At 41.8% G+C, this 21,497-nt stretch overlaps 1 protein-coding gene across 2 annotated transcripts in view; it reads left to right on the forward strand.

Annotated features, from left to right (window-relative positions):
- Positions 1-21,497, forward strand: part of GK5 (glycerol kinase 5) — a 163,856-nt gene that overhangs the window by 49,439 nt on the left and 92,920 nt on the right. For both annotated transcript variants that reach the window (XM_053709816.1, XM_053709817.1), the window contains 3 exons: positions 9,694-9,769; positions 9,968-10,029; positions 10,698-10,771. In XM_053709816.1, the coding sequence (XP_053565791.1) occupies positions 9,694-9,769; positions 9,968-10,029; positions 10,698-10,771 (212 nt within the window). The remainder of the gene's footprint in view (positions 1-9,693; positions 9,770-9,967; positions 10,030-10,697; positions 10,772-21,497) is intronic.

The following is a 21,497-nucleotide window of genomic DNA, read 5'->3' on the forward strand; positions in this document are numbered from 1 at the left end:
CATTTAGGTGACCTGATTTGCTCCCTCCCTTCATCCGTGTCCTAAAGCTTTGGTATTGGTTCCCACAAGTAAGGATGACGCCGTGGACCGGACACACCTATGTTGGAGAAAACAGAATTTATGTTTACCTGATAAATTACTTTCTCCAACGGTGTGTCCGGTCCACGGCCCGCCCTGGTTTTTTTAATCAGGTCTGATAATTTATTTTCTTTAACTACAGTCACCACGGTACCATATGGTTTCTCCTATGCAAATATTCCTCCTTAACGTCGGTCGAATGACTGGGGTAGGCGGAGCCTAGGAGGGATCATGTGACCAGCTTTGCTGGGCTCTTTGCCATTTCCTGTTGGGGAAGAGAATATCCCACAAGTAAGGATGACGCCGTGGACCGGACACACCGTTGGAGAAAGTAATTTATCAGGTAAACATAAATTCTGTTTTTTTACATAGAGATGCTCAGGGGATATTTTCAGCTTTTTACAGTTATACTGCATCAGTTTCAAGTGATTTAGCAAGTGATTTAGCATATGTTCATAAGGACATTGAACATCTCAAGATATTAACCCTTTGGCTGCTAAGCTGGATTTGAGTTTTGTTTTTGTTTTTTGTTTTTTTACTTTTTTAAAATATATTTCTTTTTTTTACTTTTTTTCCCCCCAGATCCCCAAGACTTATACCGTTGGAAAGGTTAGGTGATTACCTTTCCAATTGTGTGTCTTGGGGTCTGTAGCTGCTTAGATGTCTGAGATACAGGCTTCTAAGCAGCATGCTCCCATTTCCCTTTATTGTCCATTGTTAATTTTAAATAAAGTTGCGTGGTGATGTAATTGCGTGAATCGTAAAGCCCCGGCAATGCCTCTTACTATTCAGGCCAAATCGCCTAGGTGGGAGCCCCCAAATTGCCCTCAAGGTGGGTGAGTGCTAGCGACGGCTCTGAGCAATTTGCGACGGCTATTAAACGGCTATTAAACAGGGAAGTGAAGACACAGCTATATTCCACACAGTTACTGGTTGCACGCTCTTGTTAGCCATTTATAACTATTCCTAATTTGCCTCAGCAGAAAAGGTAACAAAAGCTACTATATGGTGGCGCCCACTGCTTTATGGACATAAGAATGTTACTTATTTTGTAACATATTTTAAAACTAATATAATTTAAAAAAATAAATGTACAAATTATTCTCAGGCTAATATTTGCTTTGAATACAACATTCAAGCAATTATTTATTTAGTGGATAATGTCCCTTTAAGGGAACTGGCTGAATAAACTCTTACTCAGACCACCCTGTAAAAATGCAGAATAAAAAGAGTTCCAGAGATAATTCTTAGACTCACAGCTGGAAAGTAAAGCTTTCTAGACTTTGTGATAAATGCATCTTGCAACAGGCTTTCTTGCCTGAATAAAAACGTCTACTACTTGATCAGAAAAACCTCTCTGAGGTAAGATAAGGCATTCAATCATTATGCTGTCAAATTGAGAGATTAGATCTTGATAACAAGGGACCTTGTGAGAGAGTGAGAAGATCCTTCTGAGAGGAAGACACCAAGGCTGACTGGAAAACATTTGTATCAGATCTGCATTCCAAGTCCTGCATGCTGGAGCAATCAGAATCACAGAGGCCCTTTCCTGTTTTATCCTGGCTATTACCCTGAATAGTAAAGCAAAAGGAGGAAAATTCATCATAAATAGCCAGGGAATCACTAGTGCATCTATCAGTCGCTTGTGCCTCTTGAGATCTTGCACAATACCTGGGTAGTTTGTGATTCAAGTGAGAGGCCATGAGAGATCTATGTCTGGTCTGCCTCAAAGATTCACAATCTGGTCGATTTTGTCCTGGTTCATGGTCCATTTGCCAGGGTGAAGTTATTGACGACTGAGTTTCGACTGGAATGTAGATTGCTGAAATCATGCAATAATGCTGTTCTGTCGAAGTCAGAAGGTGGGCTACCTCTTTCGTTTCTAAGGTGCTTTGATTACCGCCTTGGTGATTTTATGTAAACCAATGCTGTGACATTTTTCTTAGGTTTGTCAGACTCTTTTCTTAACAAGGACCAATTTTGGAGAGCTCTGAAGATTGTATGGCGTTCCAAGATGCTGATTAAGAACCTTGTCTTCTGAGGAGACTTAACTCCCTGAGTTTTCAGAGTATACTAGACTTGCCACAAGCTTACAGACTGGTGTCCGTGGTAATTACCACCCAAGTTGGACAAATAAGAGGCCCCCTGAACCAGAGATTGGTGAGTTTGCCACCAGATTACATATTGTCTTGTATAGAAGTCTAAAGAGATGTTCTGAGAAAGGTTGTTGTAATTTCCATTCTATTGTTGCAGCATTCATAGCTGCAAAGGACGTAAATGGAATCTGAAAACATTTACAGCATCTGACGCTGCAACCACGAGACCAACCACTTCCATGCATTGAAGCACTATATGAAGATGAGATTGTTGGAGAAGGGCACAAGCCTTCTACAATTTGAGTCTGTATTATTTTGTGTAAAAGTATAATGGATACAGAATCTATTATAAAACTCAGGAAGGAAACCCTGGTATGAGCAAATAGAGAGTGCTTTGGCTGGTTTTATTTTTTAACTTTGGATACAAAGGAACTGAATAACTTTGTGCCATGTTTGGATAAGTAGACTGTACCAGAATGTTGTCCAGGTAAGGAGCTACTGTAATTCCCTGAGCTCTCTCTAACAACAAAAGAAATCCAAGAACCTTTGTGAAGATTCTTGGTGCTGTTGCCAGACCAAAAGGGAGCACCACAAATTGGTAATGCCTTTTTATAAAGGCAAATTTTAGGAATTTTTTATGATCCCTGTGGATAGAGATATGTAAATAAGCATCTTTTTATAAGTCTATGGTAGACATAAATTGATCCTCCTGCACTAAATGAATTATAGTGTGTGTTGTCACCATATTACAAGTTGGAACATTAAAGCCCATTTTGAATCTCAAAACTCTGAGCAAAGTTCTTAAAGTCCATTCTTTCTTTGGTACAAATGAAGAGGTTCCTCTAAGGGGACTTGAGTAATCACTCACATAGCTTCTAAGTCAGTTACACATGCCATGAAAGCTCTGGCCTTTTAAAGGATGTTTGGGGATATGAGAGAGTAGGACTCTTCCTTGAGGAGGGTGAGACCGAAAGCTAATGCGGTACCTGGGAAATTATGCTCAGTACTCAAAGATCTTGAAGAGATGTTTCTCCTGTTAAGTGTAGTCAGTCCACGGGTCATCATTACTTATGGGATATTAACTCCTCCCCAACAGGAAGTGCAAGAGGATCACCCAAGCAGAGCTGCTATATAGCTCCTCCCCTCTACGTCACACCCAGTCATTCTCTTGCACCCAACTAATAGATAGGATGTGTGAGAGGACTGATCTTACCCATGATCCAAAAGGGTCAGTACATGACCACAGTGGATTTAAAGGATGCCTACCTTCACATACCGATTCACAAAGATCATTACCGGTATCTAAGGTTTGCCTTCCTAGACAGGCATTACCAGTTTGTAGCTCTTCCATTCGGGTTGGCTACGGCTCCAAGAATCTTCACAAAGGTTCTGGGCTCTCTTCTGGCGGTACTAAGACCGCGAGGAATTTCGGTGGCTCCGTACCTAGACGACATTCTGATACAAGCGTCAAGCTTTCAAACTGCCAAGTCTCATACAGAGTTAGTACTGGCATTTCTAAGGTCGCATGGGTGGAAGGTGAACGAAGAGAAGAGTTCTCTCTTACCACTCACAAGAGTTCCCTTCTTGGGGACTCTTATAGATTCTGTAGAAATGAAGATTTACCTGACAGAAGACAGGTTAACAAAGCTTCAAAATGCTTGCCGTGTCCTTCATTCCATTCAACACCCGTCAGTGGCTCAATGCATGGAGGTAATCGGCTTAATGGTAGCGGCAATGGACATAGTACCCTTTGCACGCCTGCATCTCAGACCGCTGCAATTGTGCATGCTAAGTCAGTGGAATGGGGATTACTCAGATTTGTCCCCTACTCTGAATCTGGATCAAGAGACCAGAAATTCTCTTCTATGGTGGCTTTCTCGGCCACATCTGTCCAGGGGGATGCCCTTCAGCAGGCCAGACTGGACAATTGTAACAACAGACGCCAGCCTACTAGGTTGGGGCGCTGTCTGGAATTCCCTGAAGGCTCAGGGATCATGGACTCAGGAGGAGAGTCTCCTTCCAATAAACATTCTGGGATTGAGAGCAGTTCTCAATGCCCTTCTGGCTTGGCCTCAGTTAACAACTCGGAGGTTCATCAGGTTTCAGTCGGACAACATCACGACTGTAGCTTACATCAACCATCAAGGAGGGACAAGAAGCTCCCTAGCGATAATGGAAGTATCAAAGATAATTCGCTGGGCAGAGTCTCACTCTTGCCACCTGTCAGCGATCCACATTCCGGGAGTGGAGAACTGGGAGGCGGATTTCCTAAGTCGTCAGACTTTTCATCCGGGGGAGTGGGAGCTTCATCCGGAGGTCTTTGCCCAAATACTTCGACGTTGGGGCAAACCAGATATAGATCTCATGGCGTCTCGCCAGAACGCCAAGCTTCCTTGTTACGGGTCCAGGTCCAGGGACCCGGGAGCGGTCCTGATAGATGCTTTGACAGCACCTTGGACCTTCGGGATGGCTTATGTGTTTCCACCCTTCCCGATGCTTCCTCGATTGATTGCCAGGATCAAACAGGAGAGAGCATCGGTGATTCTAATAGCGCCTGCGTGGCCACGCAGGACCTGGTATGCAGATCTAGTGGACATGTCATCCTGTCCACCTTGGTCTCTGCCTCTGAGACAGGACCTTCTGATTCAGGGTCCTTTCCAACATCAAAATCTAATTTCTCTGAAGCTGACTGCTTGGAAATTGAACGCTTGATTTTATCAAAGCGTGGATTTTCGGAGTCAGTAATTGATACCTTAATACAGGCTAGGAAACCTGTTACCAGAAAGATTTACCATAAAATATGGCGTAAATACTTACATTGGTGCGAATCCAAGAGTTACTCATGGAGTAAGGTTAGGATTCCTAGGATATTGTCTTTTCTACAAGAAGGTTTAGAAAAGGGTTTATCTGCTAGTTCCTTAAAGGGACAGATCTCAGCTCTGTCCATTCTTTTACACAAACGTCTGTCAGAAGTTCCAGACGTTCAGGCTTTTTGTCAGGCTTTGGCCACAATTAAGCCTGTGTTTAAAACTGTTGCTCCACCATGGAGCTTAAATTTAGTTCTTAACGTTTTACAGGGTGTTCCGTTTGAACCCCTTCATTCCATTGATATCAAATTGTTATCTTGGAAAGTTCTGTTTTTAATGGCTATTTCCTCGGCTCGAAGAGTCTCTGAGTTATCGGCCTTACATTGTGATTCTCCTTATCTGATTTTTCATTCAGACAAGGTAGTTCTGCGTACTAAACCTGGGTTCTTACCTAAGGTAGTCACTAATAGGAATATCAATCAAGAGATTGTTTCATTGTGTCCTAACCCTTCTTCAAAGAAGGAACGACTTCTACACAATCTGGATGTAGTCCGTGCCCTGAAATTTTATTTACAGGCAACTAAAGATTTTCGCCAAACTTCTTCCCTGTTTGTCGTTTATTCTGGACAGAGGAGAGGTCAAAAAGCTTCTGCTACCTCTCTGGCTTCGTAGCATAATACGTTTAGCCTATGAGACTGCTGGACAGCAGCCTCCTGAAAGAATTACAGCTCATTCTACTAGAGCTGTGGCTTCCACTTGGGCCTTTAAGAATGAGGCCTCTGTTGAACAGATTTGCAAGGCTGCAACTTGGTCTTCTCTTCATACTTTTTCCAAATTTTCCAAATTTGACACTTTTGCTTCTTCGGAGGCTGTTTTTGGGAGAAAGGTTCTTCAGGCAGTGGTTCCTTCCGTATAAAGATCCTGCCTGTCCCTCCCGTCATCCGTGTACTTTAGCTTTGGTATTGGTATCCCATAAGTAATGATGACCCGTGGACTGACTACACTTAACAGGAGAAAACATAATTTATGCTTACCTGATAAATTCCTTTCTCCTGTAGTGTAGTCAGTCCACGGCCCGCCCTGTTTTTTATGGCAGGTCTAAATTTTAAATTATACTCCAGTCACCACTGCACCCTATAGTTTCTCCTTTCTCGTTTGGTTCTCGGTCGAATGACTGGGTGTGACGTAGAGGGGAGGAGCTATATAGCAGCTCTGCTTGGGTGATCCTTTTGCACTTCCTGTTGGGGAGGAGTTAATATCCCATAAGTAATGATGACCCGTGGACTGACTACACTACAGGAGAAAGGAATTTATCAGGTAAGCATAAATTATGTTTTTTCCTGAGAAAGGTTGTCTGCCCCCCCCCCCCACCACCAGAATTGAGCCTCAATTGTGACTGCACCTTCATTCATATTTGGAGGTAGGGGCAAGCTCTTTGGCCTGTTTTGACTTAAACCAAGAGAAGCCAGGCTGTTCACCTTAGCTGCAGAAGAATGCTTCCAGTAAACAGGTGCATTGGAAACAGTGCCAAGGATTTGTAAAGAGCAGCAAACTGTAGACCAGGGGATTGGCAGGCATGCTTCCAGTAAACAGGCCCATTCGAAACAGTGCCAAGGATCTGTAAACCGCAGCAAATTTAGACCAGGAGATTGGCAGGCATGCTTCCAGTAAACAGGCCCATTCGAAACAGTGCCAAGGATCTGTAAAGAGTAGCAAACTGTAGACCAGGGGATTGGCAGTCGTGCCCACATTTCACTTGGGAGACTGGTGGCATCTTCACACTGGGAGAATATTTTCATTGTCTAGCTGAAAACTCCTGTCCACTCCTCTGTCCTGTTAATGTTTTGTGAGAAGGGTAATGGCTCTCAGATTTATTAGAGAATCCCTATTTAAGCAATGTGAAGATCAGCACTTTAAATTTTTTTTTACCTACAGCAAGGAGTGATGGTGAAACTTAAAGGGACACTAAACACATGCTTAAAATCCTTAAATCTTGCTCCTTCTAATCAATCAAAATCAAGTTAGCATGAATGTCTATGCCCACTTGTCATATTACCCCAAATTGTTAAAAAAAAAAAAAAGTGTTTTCAATAACAATGGTATACCTGTGCTCTATGGGTGTATGCATGCCGCCATATTGTGACGTGCGTTACACACAGGTACACGCACCAGGATTCGCGCACACATACGTCCGGCGGTGACATGATGATGGCTGGTGTAGTCTGAAGGGGAGCAAACGATACGAACAAGACAGGACAGAGAGATCACACAGAGCAGTTGTAATCGGCTAAGCCGACGGTGCCTGAAAGGCCGGAGCCGGGACAAGGTTGAAAAAGAAGACGTGAACCACGCCTCCTGGTCAACAAAATTAATGTCACTCCACACACTAATGTCACTCCACAAGCCGGCAGTGTTAGCGGGCTTGTGGAGTGACATTAGTGTGTGGAGTGACATTAATTTTGTTGACCAGGAGGCATGGTTCACGTCTTCCTTTTCCATCTTGTCCCGGCTCTGGCCTTTCAGGCACCATCGGCTTAGCCGATTACAACTGCTCTGTGTGATCTCTCTGTCCTGTCTTGTTCGTATCGTTTGCTCCCCTTCAGACTACACCAGCCATCATCATGTCACCGCCGGACGTATGTGTGCGCGAATCCTGGGAGTCAAGGTGAGCTCGGGCACTGAATGGGGACTTGTACATTGCAGTGAGCTCCTGGCTAACATTTACACCAGGGTCACCAGGGTTAATCCAGTGTGTACAGATATACAGGGCAGTAGGATCCGGTGTAATTAATCCCTGTGTGGCCTTTTTCTCGCATGAGACAGTCCGCTCCCCTACCCCCTGATTTACAGTTCTGGCTTTCACAATCCTTATCACGTTACAATATATAGAATCGCTGTAGCATCATGCTATATGTTATTTACTTTCCCATGGTACTAAATACACACCGGTATAAATAGCTTTAATATAGATATGTTTTGTATAGTGCTACACTCTTCATGACGCCGTGCATTTACTAACTTATGTATTGCTGTGTTGTCAGATTTTAAACATTATCTCCACAAACAATGCAGCACACGCTCTGCAAGAATCGCATGTGCTGCTGTTGTATGCATCACAGCAGTGAGCGTGTGCTGCAGATGTGATTCCTTCTAAGTAAGCAGCAAATACATAATAGAACACTATGCGTGCGTGTCATGTGACTGGTGAACCTGTGTGTAACGCACGTCACAATATGGCGGCATGCATACACCCATAGAGCACACAGAAGCACAGGTATACCATTGTTATTGAAAACACTTTTTTTGAACAATTTGGGGTAAGATGACAAGTGGGCATAGACATTCATGCTAACTTGATTTTGATTGATTAGAAGGAGCAAGATTTAAGGATTTTAGCAGGCAGGTGTTAAGTGTCCCTTTAAGTTTCACCATCACTCCTTGCTGTAGGTAAAAAAATTGACCGAGGGATAAGGGGAAAGTGGAGGGGGATTAAAGCCTTCTTGTGTTGGGTGTTTTACTGCCTCCTATTAGTCTTGACTTTAATCCCACATGTGATGGCACATGGACTTTCATAATTTTATAAAAGAAAAGAGAAACACCAGCAAACTAATTAATATTGGAAGGAGAACTAATGGATGGATAAATCAAAATTGTAATGTTCGATTTTTACACTTATTTTACTTTATAGTTGCATTTGAACGTTTTCTGGACGCTCAGATCTCTGTTATGTATGTACAATCCTACAGATGCACTTATATGAGCATTTATCATTTTTTACAACTTAATAAAAACGTAATCACAAAAAAGTATTCTAAAACGTTTTCCTGGTAACTGTGGTAACTTCATATCTCTAGCATCACTGTGTACCTAGAAGCAACTTCATTGTTTTTATAGTATGCGTAGAATTCGGTAGCCAAGCTATTGTGATACAAATATACAGCAACCCCCAGCAATTCTATGTAGTAAATATATACATGCATTTTACTATAAATATTTTAAAGGTAGTATTTTTCCTATTAAATACCTTTTTAACCTGCCATTTCTGTCAACTTTGCAGCGTACCTGGCTCTCATGGAAGTAAATACTTTTATTAGGTAATCTTCTGTAGTACCTCCTAAAATTTGGAGTTACCAGAGAGGTTAGATAATGGGGGTTATTTTGCCTAGAAAAATGAACTGTAGTTTTAAACTTCCAAAATAAAAAAATGTGGTTACACCTATACAGAATTATCTAAAATAGAGTGCGGGCCAATTTCCTGTGTCCCTAGCTTCTTAAAGGGATACTAAACCCATTTTTGTTTCTTTCATGATTCAGATAGAGCAATGCAATATTAAACAACTTTATAATTTACTCCTATTATCATTTAGCCACCAATAAGCAAGCGTAAACCAGGTTCTGAACCAAAAATGAACCGGCTCCTAAGCTCACATTCCTGCTTTTTAAATAAAGATAGCAAGAAAATGAAGAAAAAATAATAATAGGAGAAAATTAGAAAGTTGTTTAAAATCGTATGCTGTATCTGAATCATTAAAGAAAATTTTTGGGTTTAGTATCCCTTTAACTTCTGCACAAAATGTTTTATCATGGAATGCAAACTACAAGCTGAAGATTGTATTAAAGGCTAAGACATTTGATTAAAAAAATGTGTAAAATGTAACTCTGGTTTTCCGAAAAATTGTTTTGAAACTATGAATGTAACTTCAAATTTGCAGGTGCGCCAGGCAGCAGAGGAAGGAAACTGCTACTTTGGTACCATTGACACCTGGCTGCTGTATAAACTTACCAACGGTAAGTGCTTCCTACACCTGTCACTTGGGTTATATACAGCATTGTGGTTATTACTGGCTAACAGAAATCCAGGTCTCAGGATGAATGTGGTTATGCTACTACCTTTTATTTCCAGACAGCTGTGCTATTGTAGTTTATGAAAACTATTTATTTAACACACCAAGTAGGTATTTTTGGATAATGTATTTTTTCCTTTAGGCTCAATTTATGCAACAGATTACTCAAATGCGAGTGGAACAGCAATATTTGATCCTTATCTGGTAAGTAGAAGCCAAATGTGTGTTCTGGTTTACAGATGTCTTTAGTTTTTATCTGGCCCTCACTGGCTATATGTGTATATACTGAAGCTCCTTAACTTGCCCTACACACGTTATTTCCAAATCTGTGCTCCGAGGACACCAAGACCTCTATTTAAAAAGACACACTGAGTTTTTCCCAAGCAGATTTGCTTTAAAGGGGCATGAAACCCACATTTTTTCTTTCATGATTTAGAAAGAACATGCAATTTCAAACAACTTTCCAATTTACTTCTATTTAACTAATTTGCTTCATTCACTTGATATCCTTTGCTGAAAAGATAGGCTACGTAGCTGCTGATTGGTGGCTGCACATAGATGCCTGGTGTGATTGACTTACCAATGTGCATTACCATTTCTTCAACAAAGGATCTAAAGAATGAAGCAAATTATATAATAGAAGTAAATTGGAATGTTGTTTAAAATTGTATTCTCTATATGAATCATGAAATAATTTTTCAGGGTAATCCGCATGCTATTTTGATGCATATTCAAAAAGAAATGCAAAGAAAATACAGTGACAATATTCGCACGAATGGCAGTGAGTTTTCAAACATTGCTTAAAGTTATGGTGTTTTCTGGGGGTTTCTTTCGCAGTGTTTTTATAAGTTTGTGTTTTTCTCATATTACAGATGTGCTGGAGCTCCTTCCTTTGTTCCATGCTGTCCATTCCTATGTCTATATTTCCTCCTGTAAAAGACACAAGGTAAGGCCAGCATCTACGTGTGTTGTTAAAACATTAAAGACTTTGTAGTTGGGGCGAAAACCCTTTTATATAGCTACAACCGCAGTCCACTATCCAACTATATATGAGTGCATTTTCGTGGACTAATGCTGTTTAACAGCATGAAGCACCTCCGTTTTTACATATTTTCTTGGTGTCCTTTTTGGTGCACGCTTAAATCTCTTTAGTAGTTATGGAGGATGGTGTGGGGATTCTGTGACAACTACAACCAATATGATATATGTAAATACCAGTTATGTGTCTACATTACTGATGATTTATTTTTCCAATTCCAGATATGTTATATATCTATATAGTCATTTGTGGCTCGATCCTGGGATCACTTTTTGACATGCATGTTTGACTCTATACACTATCTCATTACATATGTTTGGCATCTTTTATTATAATGTTTTTATTTGTGTTCTTTCACATTTATTGGAAGTCCCCCCCCCCCCTTTTTCTTTCTTTGAAATTGTTTTTTCATTTATAGCTTCCTGATTGACTATCAATAACCCCCAGACATAATCTGGAAGAAATGTATTACAGGTGATCATGTTCTAAAATACAGTAATTTCAGTTAATTTGATTATAAGAAAACTTTTTATTTTGAAATCAATACCTTCTTCCATATTAATTTACCAGATTTAGCTAAGGCCAAAAACCTATATCATATAATTTTCTTGGCTTATCCTAGTAGCACTCACTGACAAAAGGTAGCCATTTTAAGAGTAGGCTGGGCAGAAACACAAAGTCTGAAACTTAAATTTCTTTGAAACATTTCTCTTTTGTTGACATGTTCATTGACTGCTAAGATATAAAACGTGCAAAACGAAAATTCTCTAATGTACTAGAACACTTTAATTATTGCACTGGTTCTTGCATATAACTGTGTTTAAACCCAGCAAATGTCATACATACATAGTTAAAGTTGGCCCTAGAGCAGCAGTGCGCTAATGGAACCTAGCTGAATGCCTGTAGTGAGCCAATGACTAGAGGCATTTTTTTAGTAGCCAACATTCATCAGCTAGCTCTCTGTTTTTCCTAAGCATCCTTGCGTATGCTTTCTATTAAAAGATAACTGGAAAACAGTACATTTGATAACTGAAGTAAGCAGATTTTTTTTTGCATGCTCTGACAGTAAAGTCAAAATTAAACTTTTGTGATAGATACAGCATGGAATTTTAAACAACTTTCCAATTTACCTCTATTATCAATTTTGCTTTGTTCTCTTGGTATGCTTTGTTAGAGTAATCCTAGGTGAGCTCAAGAGCGTGCACGTCTTTAGCCATCTGGCAGCAGTGTTTGCAACAATATATATAGCAATGTTGTAAATACATGTAAACACTGCTGCCATAGAGTGCTAAAGACACATGCATACTCCTAAGCTCTAAGATTTCTCTAAACATTGTTGCAAACACTGCTGCCAGATGGTTAAAGAAACCTGCGGGCTCCTGAGCTCACCTGGGATTACTCTTTAACAAAAGATACCAAGAGGATTAAGTAAAATTGATAATAGAAGTAAATTGGAAAGTTGTTTTAAAATTACATGCCCTATCCAATACATTAAAGTTTAATTTTGACCTTACTGTCTATTATTTTTTTTTTAATTATTTTTTTTTATGTGACTGCATTCAATATTGTTCTGAACTCTCTTATATTTCCATCTAAAGGGGAGGAGAGTCCACGGCTTCATTCATTACTATTGGGAATTAAGAACCTGGCCACCAGGAAGAGGCAAAGACACCCCAGCCAAAGGCTTAAATACCTCCCCCACTTCCCTCATCCCCCAGTCATTCTTTGCCTTTCGTCACAGGAGGATGGCAGAGGAGTTTTCGGAGTAGTCTCTGATGGAGGGTAGTACTCTTCGCAATGGGACTGGAGTTTTAAGTAGTCCTGTCAGCCTCTCAGTGAGAGCCTGGGCAAAAGATAGAGTCCGGAGATGCAGGGAGAGTCTTTCTGCCAAACCATCCCGACTCATATTAACAGCTCCATAAGCAATCGGCGTTGACGAGTTTTGCTGCCTGCTTTCTACACTCAAGTCCATGTCAGGAGCGAGGCTACTATCCTGTCACACTTGAAGGGCCATGTTCCTGTTCCACGGTGTAGATTCTGGTAAGATCGTTTCATTTTTTTATTAAGTATAACATAGAAGACAGGGTCACAGTGTGGCGCCTTTTATCTTTACAGAATCAAGGGTTAATATTCCTGGAAGGGGGATTATTGAACAGGGGGGGGTTATACATGATATTGTTTATTGTGTCATTGCTGCGTTATTTGCGAGATGAGGCTCTGGCAATGTGTGGAACTTTCAGGTTACTTGTGAGAATCTTGCGCAGCCATTTTTGGCACGTTTTTCTCTAGTGCAGGGACAGTCCTGCCAGCCATTCCATGTGACTGGGTGTGTCTATCCTTCTCTGTTGATCTGTGGCGCAGGAGACGTAGCGGTTTCTGTAGTCCGGTTCCTAGGAGGTGGTGAGTTCCCCCGGCCATTGATGGGTTAAAGGTGCCTTTTTGTACTTTAAATTAGTCTACCCAAAAGCGCATGTGATAGAGGACTCTGACGCGTTAGAGGGCTCTCCCTCCTTAACAAAGTCTCATTCTTGTGTTTATTTTGAGGAGGTTCTGGTAGATCAGCCTGCTCAACTATGTTCCACATGCCTTGATAAAGTTACAACATCTAAATGTAAACGGATGTCTAGTACTACTGAGCCGTCCACCTCTGAGGATTCTTCGTCCCGGGAGGTGCGTTTCCTACATTCATCTCCGATTGTACATGCAGCGCCCTGGGGTCCAACCGTTACTCCTGTGTGAAATGGTTGAGGGGGAAACATCCATCAACGAGATACAGGAGAAGATTAAGGCGCTGAAGGTTGCCAATTCTTTAATCTGTGATGCAAATTATTTGCCTGAATGCTAAGGTGTCAGGTTTTTCTGTTTTAGCGTGCAGGGCTCTGTGGCTAAAATCTTGGTCTGCGGACATGACCTCTAAATCGAGGCTGTTGTCCCTGCCTTTTCAAGGGAAGATCCTGTTCGGTCCAGGATTGGATTCGATCATATGCACGGTTATGGGAGGCAAGGGAGCTTTCCTACCGCAGGATAAGAAGGCTAAGCCTAAGGGATCTACTTTTCGTCCCTTTCGTGCGGTCAAGGCCCAGCGCCAGCAACCCACCGCGAAAGCGGACCAGTCCAAGGGATCTTGGAAGCCGTCTCAATCTTGGAACAAGTCTAAGCATAGCAAGAAGCCCGCAGATACGAAATCGGCATGAAGGGGAGGCCCCTGACCGGTCTCCGGATCACGTAGGGGGCAGATTATCTCTATTCTCAGAAGCATGGTTGCAGGACGTTCAGGACCCTTGGGTTCTAGAAGTTGTCTCCCAGGGTTACGGGTTCAGGTCCCATCCGCCCGAGGTCAGATTCCTCCTGTCAAACCTGTCTTTGAGACCAGAGAAGAGAGAGGCCTTTCTAGAATGTGTGAGAGATCTCGCCTCTCTCTGGGTTATCGTACTAGTATCCCTAGCAGAAAGGGGTCTATGGTACTATTCCAACCTTTTTTGTGGTCCCAAAGAAGGAGGGCACGTTCCGCCCAATTCTGGACCTCAAGTGTTTAAACAAGTTTCTGAGTGTTCCATCGTTCAAAATGGAAACGATGAGATCTATTCTGCCCCTAGTTCAAGAGTGACAGTTCATGACGACTGTAGACTTACCTTCATGTGCCAATTCACAGGGACCACTTCAGGTTCCTACGATTTGTATTTCTGGATCAACACTTCCAGTTTGTGGCCCTTCCTTTTGGTCTGGCGACGGCCCTGAGAATCTTCATGAAGGTTCTGGGGGCGCTGCTGGCCAGATCCAGGGGCATTGCGGTGGCACCTTACCTGAATGACATCCTAGTTCAGGCGCCGTCGCTCAGCCTCGCAGAGGATCATTCAAGGGCTCTTCTTCTGCTCCAATCTCACGGTTGGAAGATCAACTCAGGAAAAAGTTCCCTGGTTTCCAGCAACAGGGTGGAGTTCCTGGGCACGTTAATAGACTTTATATCCATGAAGATATTTCTCACAGATCAGTGGCGCAGGAAGCTTGTGTCCACCTGTCTTGCCTTTCAGTCCTACACAAGCCCATCGGTGGCTCAATGTATGGAGGTGATAGGTCTCATGGTGTCAAGCATAGATGTCATCCCATTCGCCAGGTTCCATCTCAGACCTCTTCAATTGTGCATGTTGAGACATTGGAACAGCGATCATTCAGATCTGTCACAGCAGATAACCATGGATGCTCGGACTCGGAACTCCCTCTCTTGGTGGATTCGTCCGGAGCAACTGTCCATGGGGACATCCTTCTTGAGACCGTCCTGGGATATTGTGACCAGTGTTCCCTCTAAGGCCAGTTTTGTGTGAGGCCCAGCAGTGAAACAGTTAATAAGAGAACCATACCTTTCAGTCTGCATTGTGAAATGTTTGCTAATTGCAGGGTGTGGTTATTTGATTAACTGTTTCACTGCTAGGTCGCACACAAAACTGGTCTTACAGGGAACAGTGATTGTGACCATGGACTCCAGTCTGGCAGGATGGGGAGCTGTTTGGGGTGCCAGGATGGCACAAGGAAAGTGTTCCAGGGAGGAGTTTCTCCTTCCGATCAACAACCTAGAATTTCGAGCAATTTACAATTCTTTGAGTACATGACCTTCTCTGGGGTCGGTCAGTTTCATCAGATTCCAGACCGACAACGTTACCTCGTGGCTTACTTCAACCATTAAAGGGGTATGAAGAGCTTCCTCGCGATGTGGGAGGTGTCCCGCGACTGCTCGCTCTCAGCGATTCACATTCCAGGTGTGGACAACTGAGAAGCGGATTTTCTCAGCAGACAATCCTTCCATCTGGGAGAATGGTCTCTTCACTCCGAGGTGTTTGCTGAGATTTGTCACAGATGGGGAACGCCGAAGATAGATCTCATGGCGTGCAGACTCAATTGCATGCTACCTCGATACGGGTCGAGGTCCAGGGATCCCCAGGCAGAGCTGATAGATGCCTTAGTGGTTCCTTGGGGATTCAGCATAGCTTACATTTTTCTACCGTTATCACTTCTCCCTCGCGTAGTGGCAGGCATCAAACAGGAGCAGGCCCCGGCCATTCTAACATAGTAACATAGTAGATGAGGTTGAAAAAAGACCGAAGTCCATCGAGTTCAACCTATACAAATCTAAAATATTCTGATTGCTCCTTCGTGGCCGCGGTGGATGTGGTTTGCGGATCTGGTGGGGATGTCATCCTCTCCGCCGTGGAGGTTACCCTGTCACAGGGATCTGCTATCACAGGGCCCCTTTCAACATCGAAATCTAGATTCTCTGAGACTGACTGCGTGGAGATTTAACGCTTAGTCTTGGCCAAGAGAGGCTTTTCTGAAAGATCTACAATAAGGTGTGGAGAACTTACTTGTCCTGGTGTGAGAAGCATGGATATCCTTCGCATAAGGTGAAGGTATCGAGGATTCTGTCCTTTCTCCAAAATGGTTTGGAGAAGGGTCTTGCCGCTAGTTCCTTAAATGGACAGATCAGTGTTGTTGCATGGCAGACTTGCTGAGCTCCCTGACATCCAGTCTTTTGATCAGGCTCTGTCTAGAATCAGGCCTGTCTTTAGACAGTCGGCTCCGCCTTGGAGATTAAACTTAGTCCTTAAGGTTTTGCAGAGGGTTCCGTTTGAACCTATGCATTCCATAGACATTTAAGATTCTATCCTGGAAGGTTCTCTTCCTGTTGGCTATTGCATCGGCACGCAGAGTGTCTGAACTAGCTGCCTTGCATTGTGATCCTCCTTATGTGGTGTTTCATGCAGAGGATTTCAGACAGCCTACATCTCTTTTTGTGATGTATTCTGGGAAGCGCAAGAGGCAAAGGGCCTCTGCTACTTCTTTGTATTTTTGGTTGAGGGGCTTATAAGACAGTGGGACATAAGCCTCCTCAGAGGATCACAGCTTATTCAGCTAGAGCTGTGGCTTCGTCTTGGGCCTTCAAGAATGATGCCTCTATGGAGCAAAATTGTAAGGCGGCCTGGTCCTCCTTACACACTTTTACAAAGTTTTACAAATTTGATGTTTTTGCTTCTGCGGAAGCTGTTTTTGGGAGACAGGTTTTGCAGGCTGTAGTGCCCTCAGATTAGGGTCCGCCTTTTATCCTCCCGGTTTCATTCAGTGTCCTCTAGAGCTTGGGTATATGTTCCCAATAGTAATGAATAAAGCCGTGGACTCTCCTCCCCTTTAGATGGAAAACATAAATTATGCTTACCTGATAATTTCATTTCCATCGAGGGCAGGAGAGTCCATGGCTCCCGCCCGTATCTTAGTTAGGCGGACCTAAATTTAATCATCTTCTGGCACCTTTTTATACTGATATTTCTCCTACTGTTCCTGGTTCCCTCAGCAGAATGACTGGGGGATGAGGGAAGTGGGGGAGGCATTTAAGCCTCCTCCTGGTGGCCAGGTTCTTAATTCCCAATAGTAATGAATGAATGAAGCCGTGGACTCCTCCCCTCGATGGAACTGAAATTATCAGGTAAGCATAATTTGTTTTTCACTACTGCCCACTGACTTTTTATTTGTATTCACCACTTAGCTGCGGTGTACACACAACTGCTGTATTTCACAGCGCATTTTGATGTAGCTATTGCCATCTGTCAAGCAGGTGGTGCACCACGAGCCAATCAAAAATTGAGCCATCCTCTTCATGACAATTGAGCTGTTGCTTAGACAACCAAAACATCCTGCTGTATCTGCAGTGCTGATTATATTTTATGGATGAAAATGCTTGGAATGCGTTATCACCTTATTTGTTACAACTGTTTTTCAATAGCCAAACTCCAACCACTACTTGCCATATTTAGAGGAGCCAATCCTGTCTTGTTACTTGAGTAGACAAAGATAACCACTGTAGTCAAATTTTCCATTGTGTTGCAGTTATCTAAGCATCTCTGTTGAAATAAGTTATGAACAGATATGTGTCAGGGAAAACCTTGTGAAGCCTGTCATGCGCTTTGTCAGTTCTCAGAATTAGAAAATGCTCAATTTTCAGACTTAAATTACAGAAAGCAAAATAACTAATAGGCTTTTTAGATGCACACATTGAGGCACCAGCTACTACTGAAAATACGCAAGCCTTCATTGAATATGAGGCTGTGATTGGCTGATGCATGTCACATGATACAGGGGACTGGCACATTGAAGTAAATTTTGGAATTTGTCAGAAAAAAATCTACTGCTCATTTAAAATTCAGAGTAAGTACTATGGCATTGTCTTCTTACAATGCACTTGTTTATGCAATTCTAGTGTATTTAATGGTCCTTTTTTTAAAGGACATACGTGCAAAAAGTAAATGCTCTATTCTATTGGAGCATTTTATTATTGCACCATGACTTGCAAATAACTGCGTTCAAGCAAAGAAAGCTCCAGAGCAGCAAAACAATGCTGGGAGCTAGTTGAACACTTCTGGTGAGACAATGATGAGGCATATGTATATAGAAGCCAATCACCAGCTAGCACCCAGTAGTAGATTGCTCCTCCTTAGCCTACCTAGATATGCTTTTCAACAAAGGATATCAAGAGAATGAAGTAAAATTAAGTCTGAGCCATGAAAGTTTAATTTTGAGTTTTCTATCCCTTTAAGCTGCTACTTTTTTTTTTTTACTTTTTTTTATTGTCACCACAGAAAACACAATTACATCCAGAACAGGTAACATTTAACATGATTTACATGACAAACAAGCCAAACTATTCTCTCATTCTTGATTCGTATTTATCAGAACTGCCATTTCGAAAATCTTGCTCTAGTCCTTTTGAGAAGAAGAATCCATAACTGAAATAGAATTAAGTTGTTCTCTTCCTGTCTCTCTTCTGTTATCTCTCCCTGTTTTTTTTAATATCCCTTGACTATTCCAACTCTCATTCTCCCCGCAATTGTGCATTAAGCATGTACTATGTGTTTTTAAAGGGTGAAATGATTATCCTACGGTTACTTCTGGGTAAAGTGTGAATAAATGGTTCCCATTTCGTCATGAATGATTTAACTCTTCTCAATATGTCTCCCATGCCATCCAATTGCTCAATAAATAGCTGTTTGAGCATTGCTTGCTTTAACTGTGATACAGTAGGTGGGTTCCTTTTCTATCGGTTCTGGAATATCGGATTTCTAGCTAGTAATATAATGTTGTATGTGCAAAGCTTTGTGTGTGTTGGTATTTTTTTTATGTTCAAAAGTATAATGTTTTGTAAGGTCAGTTTTATGTAAGGAGTCACCACCTTTGTGTTTATCCAGTATGCCTACATTTTCCAAAATCGAACTGAGGACAACTCCATATCATATGTAGTGTGTCTGCATCTACTGCATTGCACTTAGGGCAATGATTTTTCCTAGCTACTCTCCAGTGTTGACATTTTTTGGATGAAAGATAGATGTCTTGTAGTAACTTGAAATGGGATTCCCTCATCTCTAATGATAGAGTGGCTACTTTGACTTTATGAATGCTTTTTGTGATAGCTTGTTCCGGCACGTCTTCCCCTAGTAAGTGTGCCCATATATCCTTAATCTTATCTAAGCATTTTGTGTTCACTGGTTTTAATAGTTTTTTGTATACGGGTGAAATCTATGTATTTCCTTTCTTTGCCGAGTCTGAGTTGTAGGATCTGAGTACTATCAGAAAGGTGTTCTTCCTTTGTTAGGGCATGTAGATAATGTCTCGTCTGCAAATAGGCATAATGATTTCTCTTAGGTAAGTCAAAAGTATTTCTCAAAGTCTCAAATGACATCATACTCTTCCTATCCTCGATTTAAAGTCTGACCTATAGTGTGTAAAACACTCTCTTTCCAGTATTTAAAAGTCTTAGAGGTAATTCCGGCTGGGAATTCTGGATTTCCATGCCATGGGAAGTATTATACTATTATATGGCTAGCTCCTAACCATTTGCACGCCAGTTTCCAGGCTCTCGCTGGCTGACTTAAAGTGAATTTAAATTTTGATGCTAAACTGCCCGGTTTTTAAAAATTCGATTAAAAACAGGGGCACTTATAATTCATTAAAATTTACATTTTACTCATGTTGTGAAAAAATACTTACTTTTAAACTTGACAGCTGCTCCAGCTTCCTCCTGTCGTCGCAAGCCATTTCCGACGTCAGAAATGATGGATCGGTCATCCTCCAATCACAGCTTCCCCCCCGGGGGCATCAGTGTCTGATTCAACGCTGTGATTGGAGGAAGCCGGATTCCTAATTTTAGACCCAGGAAGAGGCTTTGCGAAGGGTGGAGGAATCTGGAGCGGCTGTCAAGATTTAAAGGTAAGTATTTTTTCACAACACGAATGAAATGTAAATTTTGATGAATTAAAGTGCCCCTGTTTTTAATCTAATTTTTAAAAACCGGGCACTTTAGCATCAAAATTTACATTCACTTTAATAGGTCTATGTTACCTACCAATGATTTGCTTGTGTTCGTTACTTGTGAAGTATCATTTCTAGCGCCCATGGTTTTATTGGGGTCTCTTCTAATTTCGGGTCTGTGAATTTCTTTTGGTTGGTTAACCAGTCTGTAACGAACTTACATTGAGCCACCCAATTTTACAACTCAGTTTGGCAACGCCAAACCTCCCATCTCCCTTGACGCCGTGAGTTTCAGGTAACACACCCTGTGTTTTTTATGATTCCATACAAAGCCTAAAACCATTTGTGTGATTGATTTAAGGTCTGATTTTTTTTTTTTATTTTTTTTTCTCCAACATAGGTGTGTCCGGTCCACGGCGTCATCCTTACTTGTGGGATATTCTCTTCCCCAACAGGAAATGGCAAAGAGCCCAGCAAAGCTGGTCACATGATCCCTCCTAGGCTCCGCCTTCCCCAGTCATTCTCTTTGCCGTTGTACAGGCAACATCTCCACGGAGATGGCTTAGAGTTTTTTAGTGTTTAACTGTAGTTTTTATTATTCAATCAAGAGTTTGTTATTTTAAAATAGTGCTGGTATGTACTATTTACTCTGAAACAGAAACGAGATGAAGATTTCTGTTTGTAAGAGGAAAATGATTTTAGCAACCGTTACTAAAATCGATGGCTGTTTCCACACAGGACTGTTGAGAGGAATTAACTTCAGTTGGGGGAACAGTGAGCAGACTTTTGCTGCTTGAGGTATGACACATTCTAACAAGACGATGTAATGCTGGAAGCTGTCATTTTCCCTATGGGATCCGGTAAGCCATTTTTATTACAGAAAGAAAAAAAGGGCTTCACAAGGGCTTTTTAAGACTGTAGACATTTTCTGGGCTAAATCGATTTATATATAAACATATTTTATACTCCATAGCCTTGAGGAATTATTTTAATCTTGGGAATTATGTAAAATAACCGGCAGGCACTGTATTGGACACCTTATTCTCTAGGGGCTTTCCCTAATCATAGGCAGAGTCTCATTTTCGCGCCTCTATTGCGCACTTGTTTTTGAGAAGCATGACATGCAGATGCATGTGTGAGGAGCTCTGATACATAGAAAAGACTTTCTGAAGGCGTCATTTGGTATCGTATTCCCCTTTGGGCTTGGTTGGGTCTCAGCAAAGCAGATACCAGGGACTGTAAAGGGGTTAAATATAAAAACGGCTCCGGTTCCGTTATTTTAAGGGTTAAAGCTTCCAAATTTGGTGTGCAATACTTTTAAGGCTTTAAGACACTGTGGTGAAAT

This window comes from Bombina bombina, chromosome 4, assembly GCF_027579735.1.
Source record: "Bombina bombina isolate aBomBom1 chromosome 4, aBomBom1.pri, whole genome shotgun sequence".
In the NCBI taxonomy this organism is placed as follows: Eukaryota; Metazoa; Chordata; class Amphibia; order Anura; family Bombinatoridae; genus Bombina; species Bombina bombina.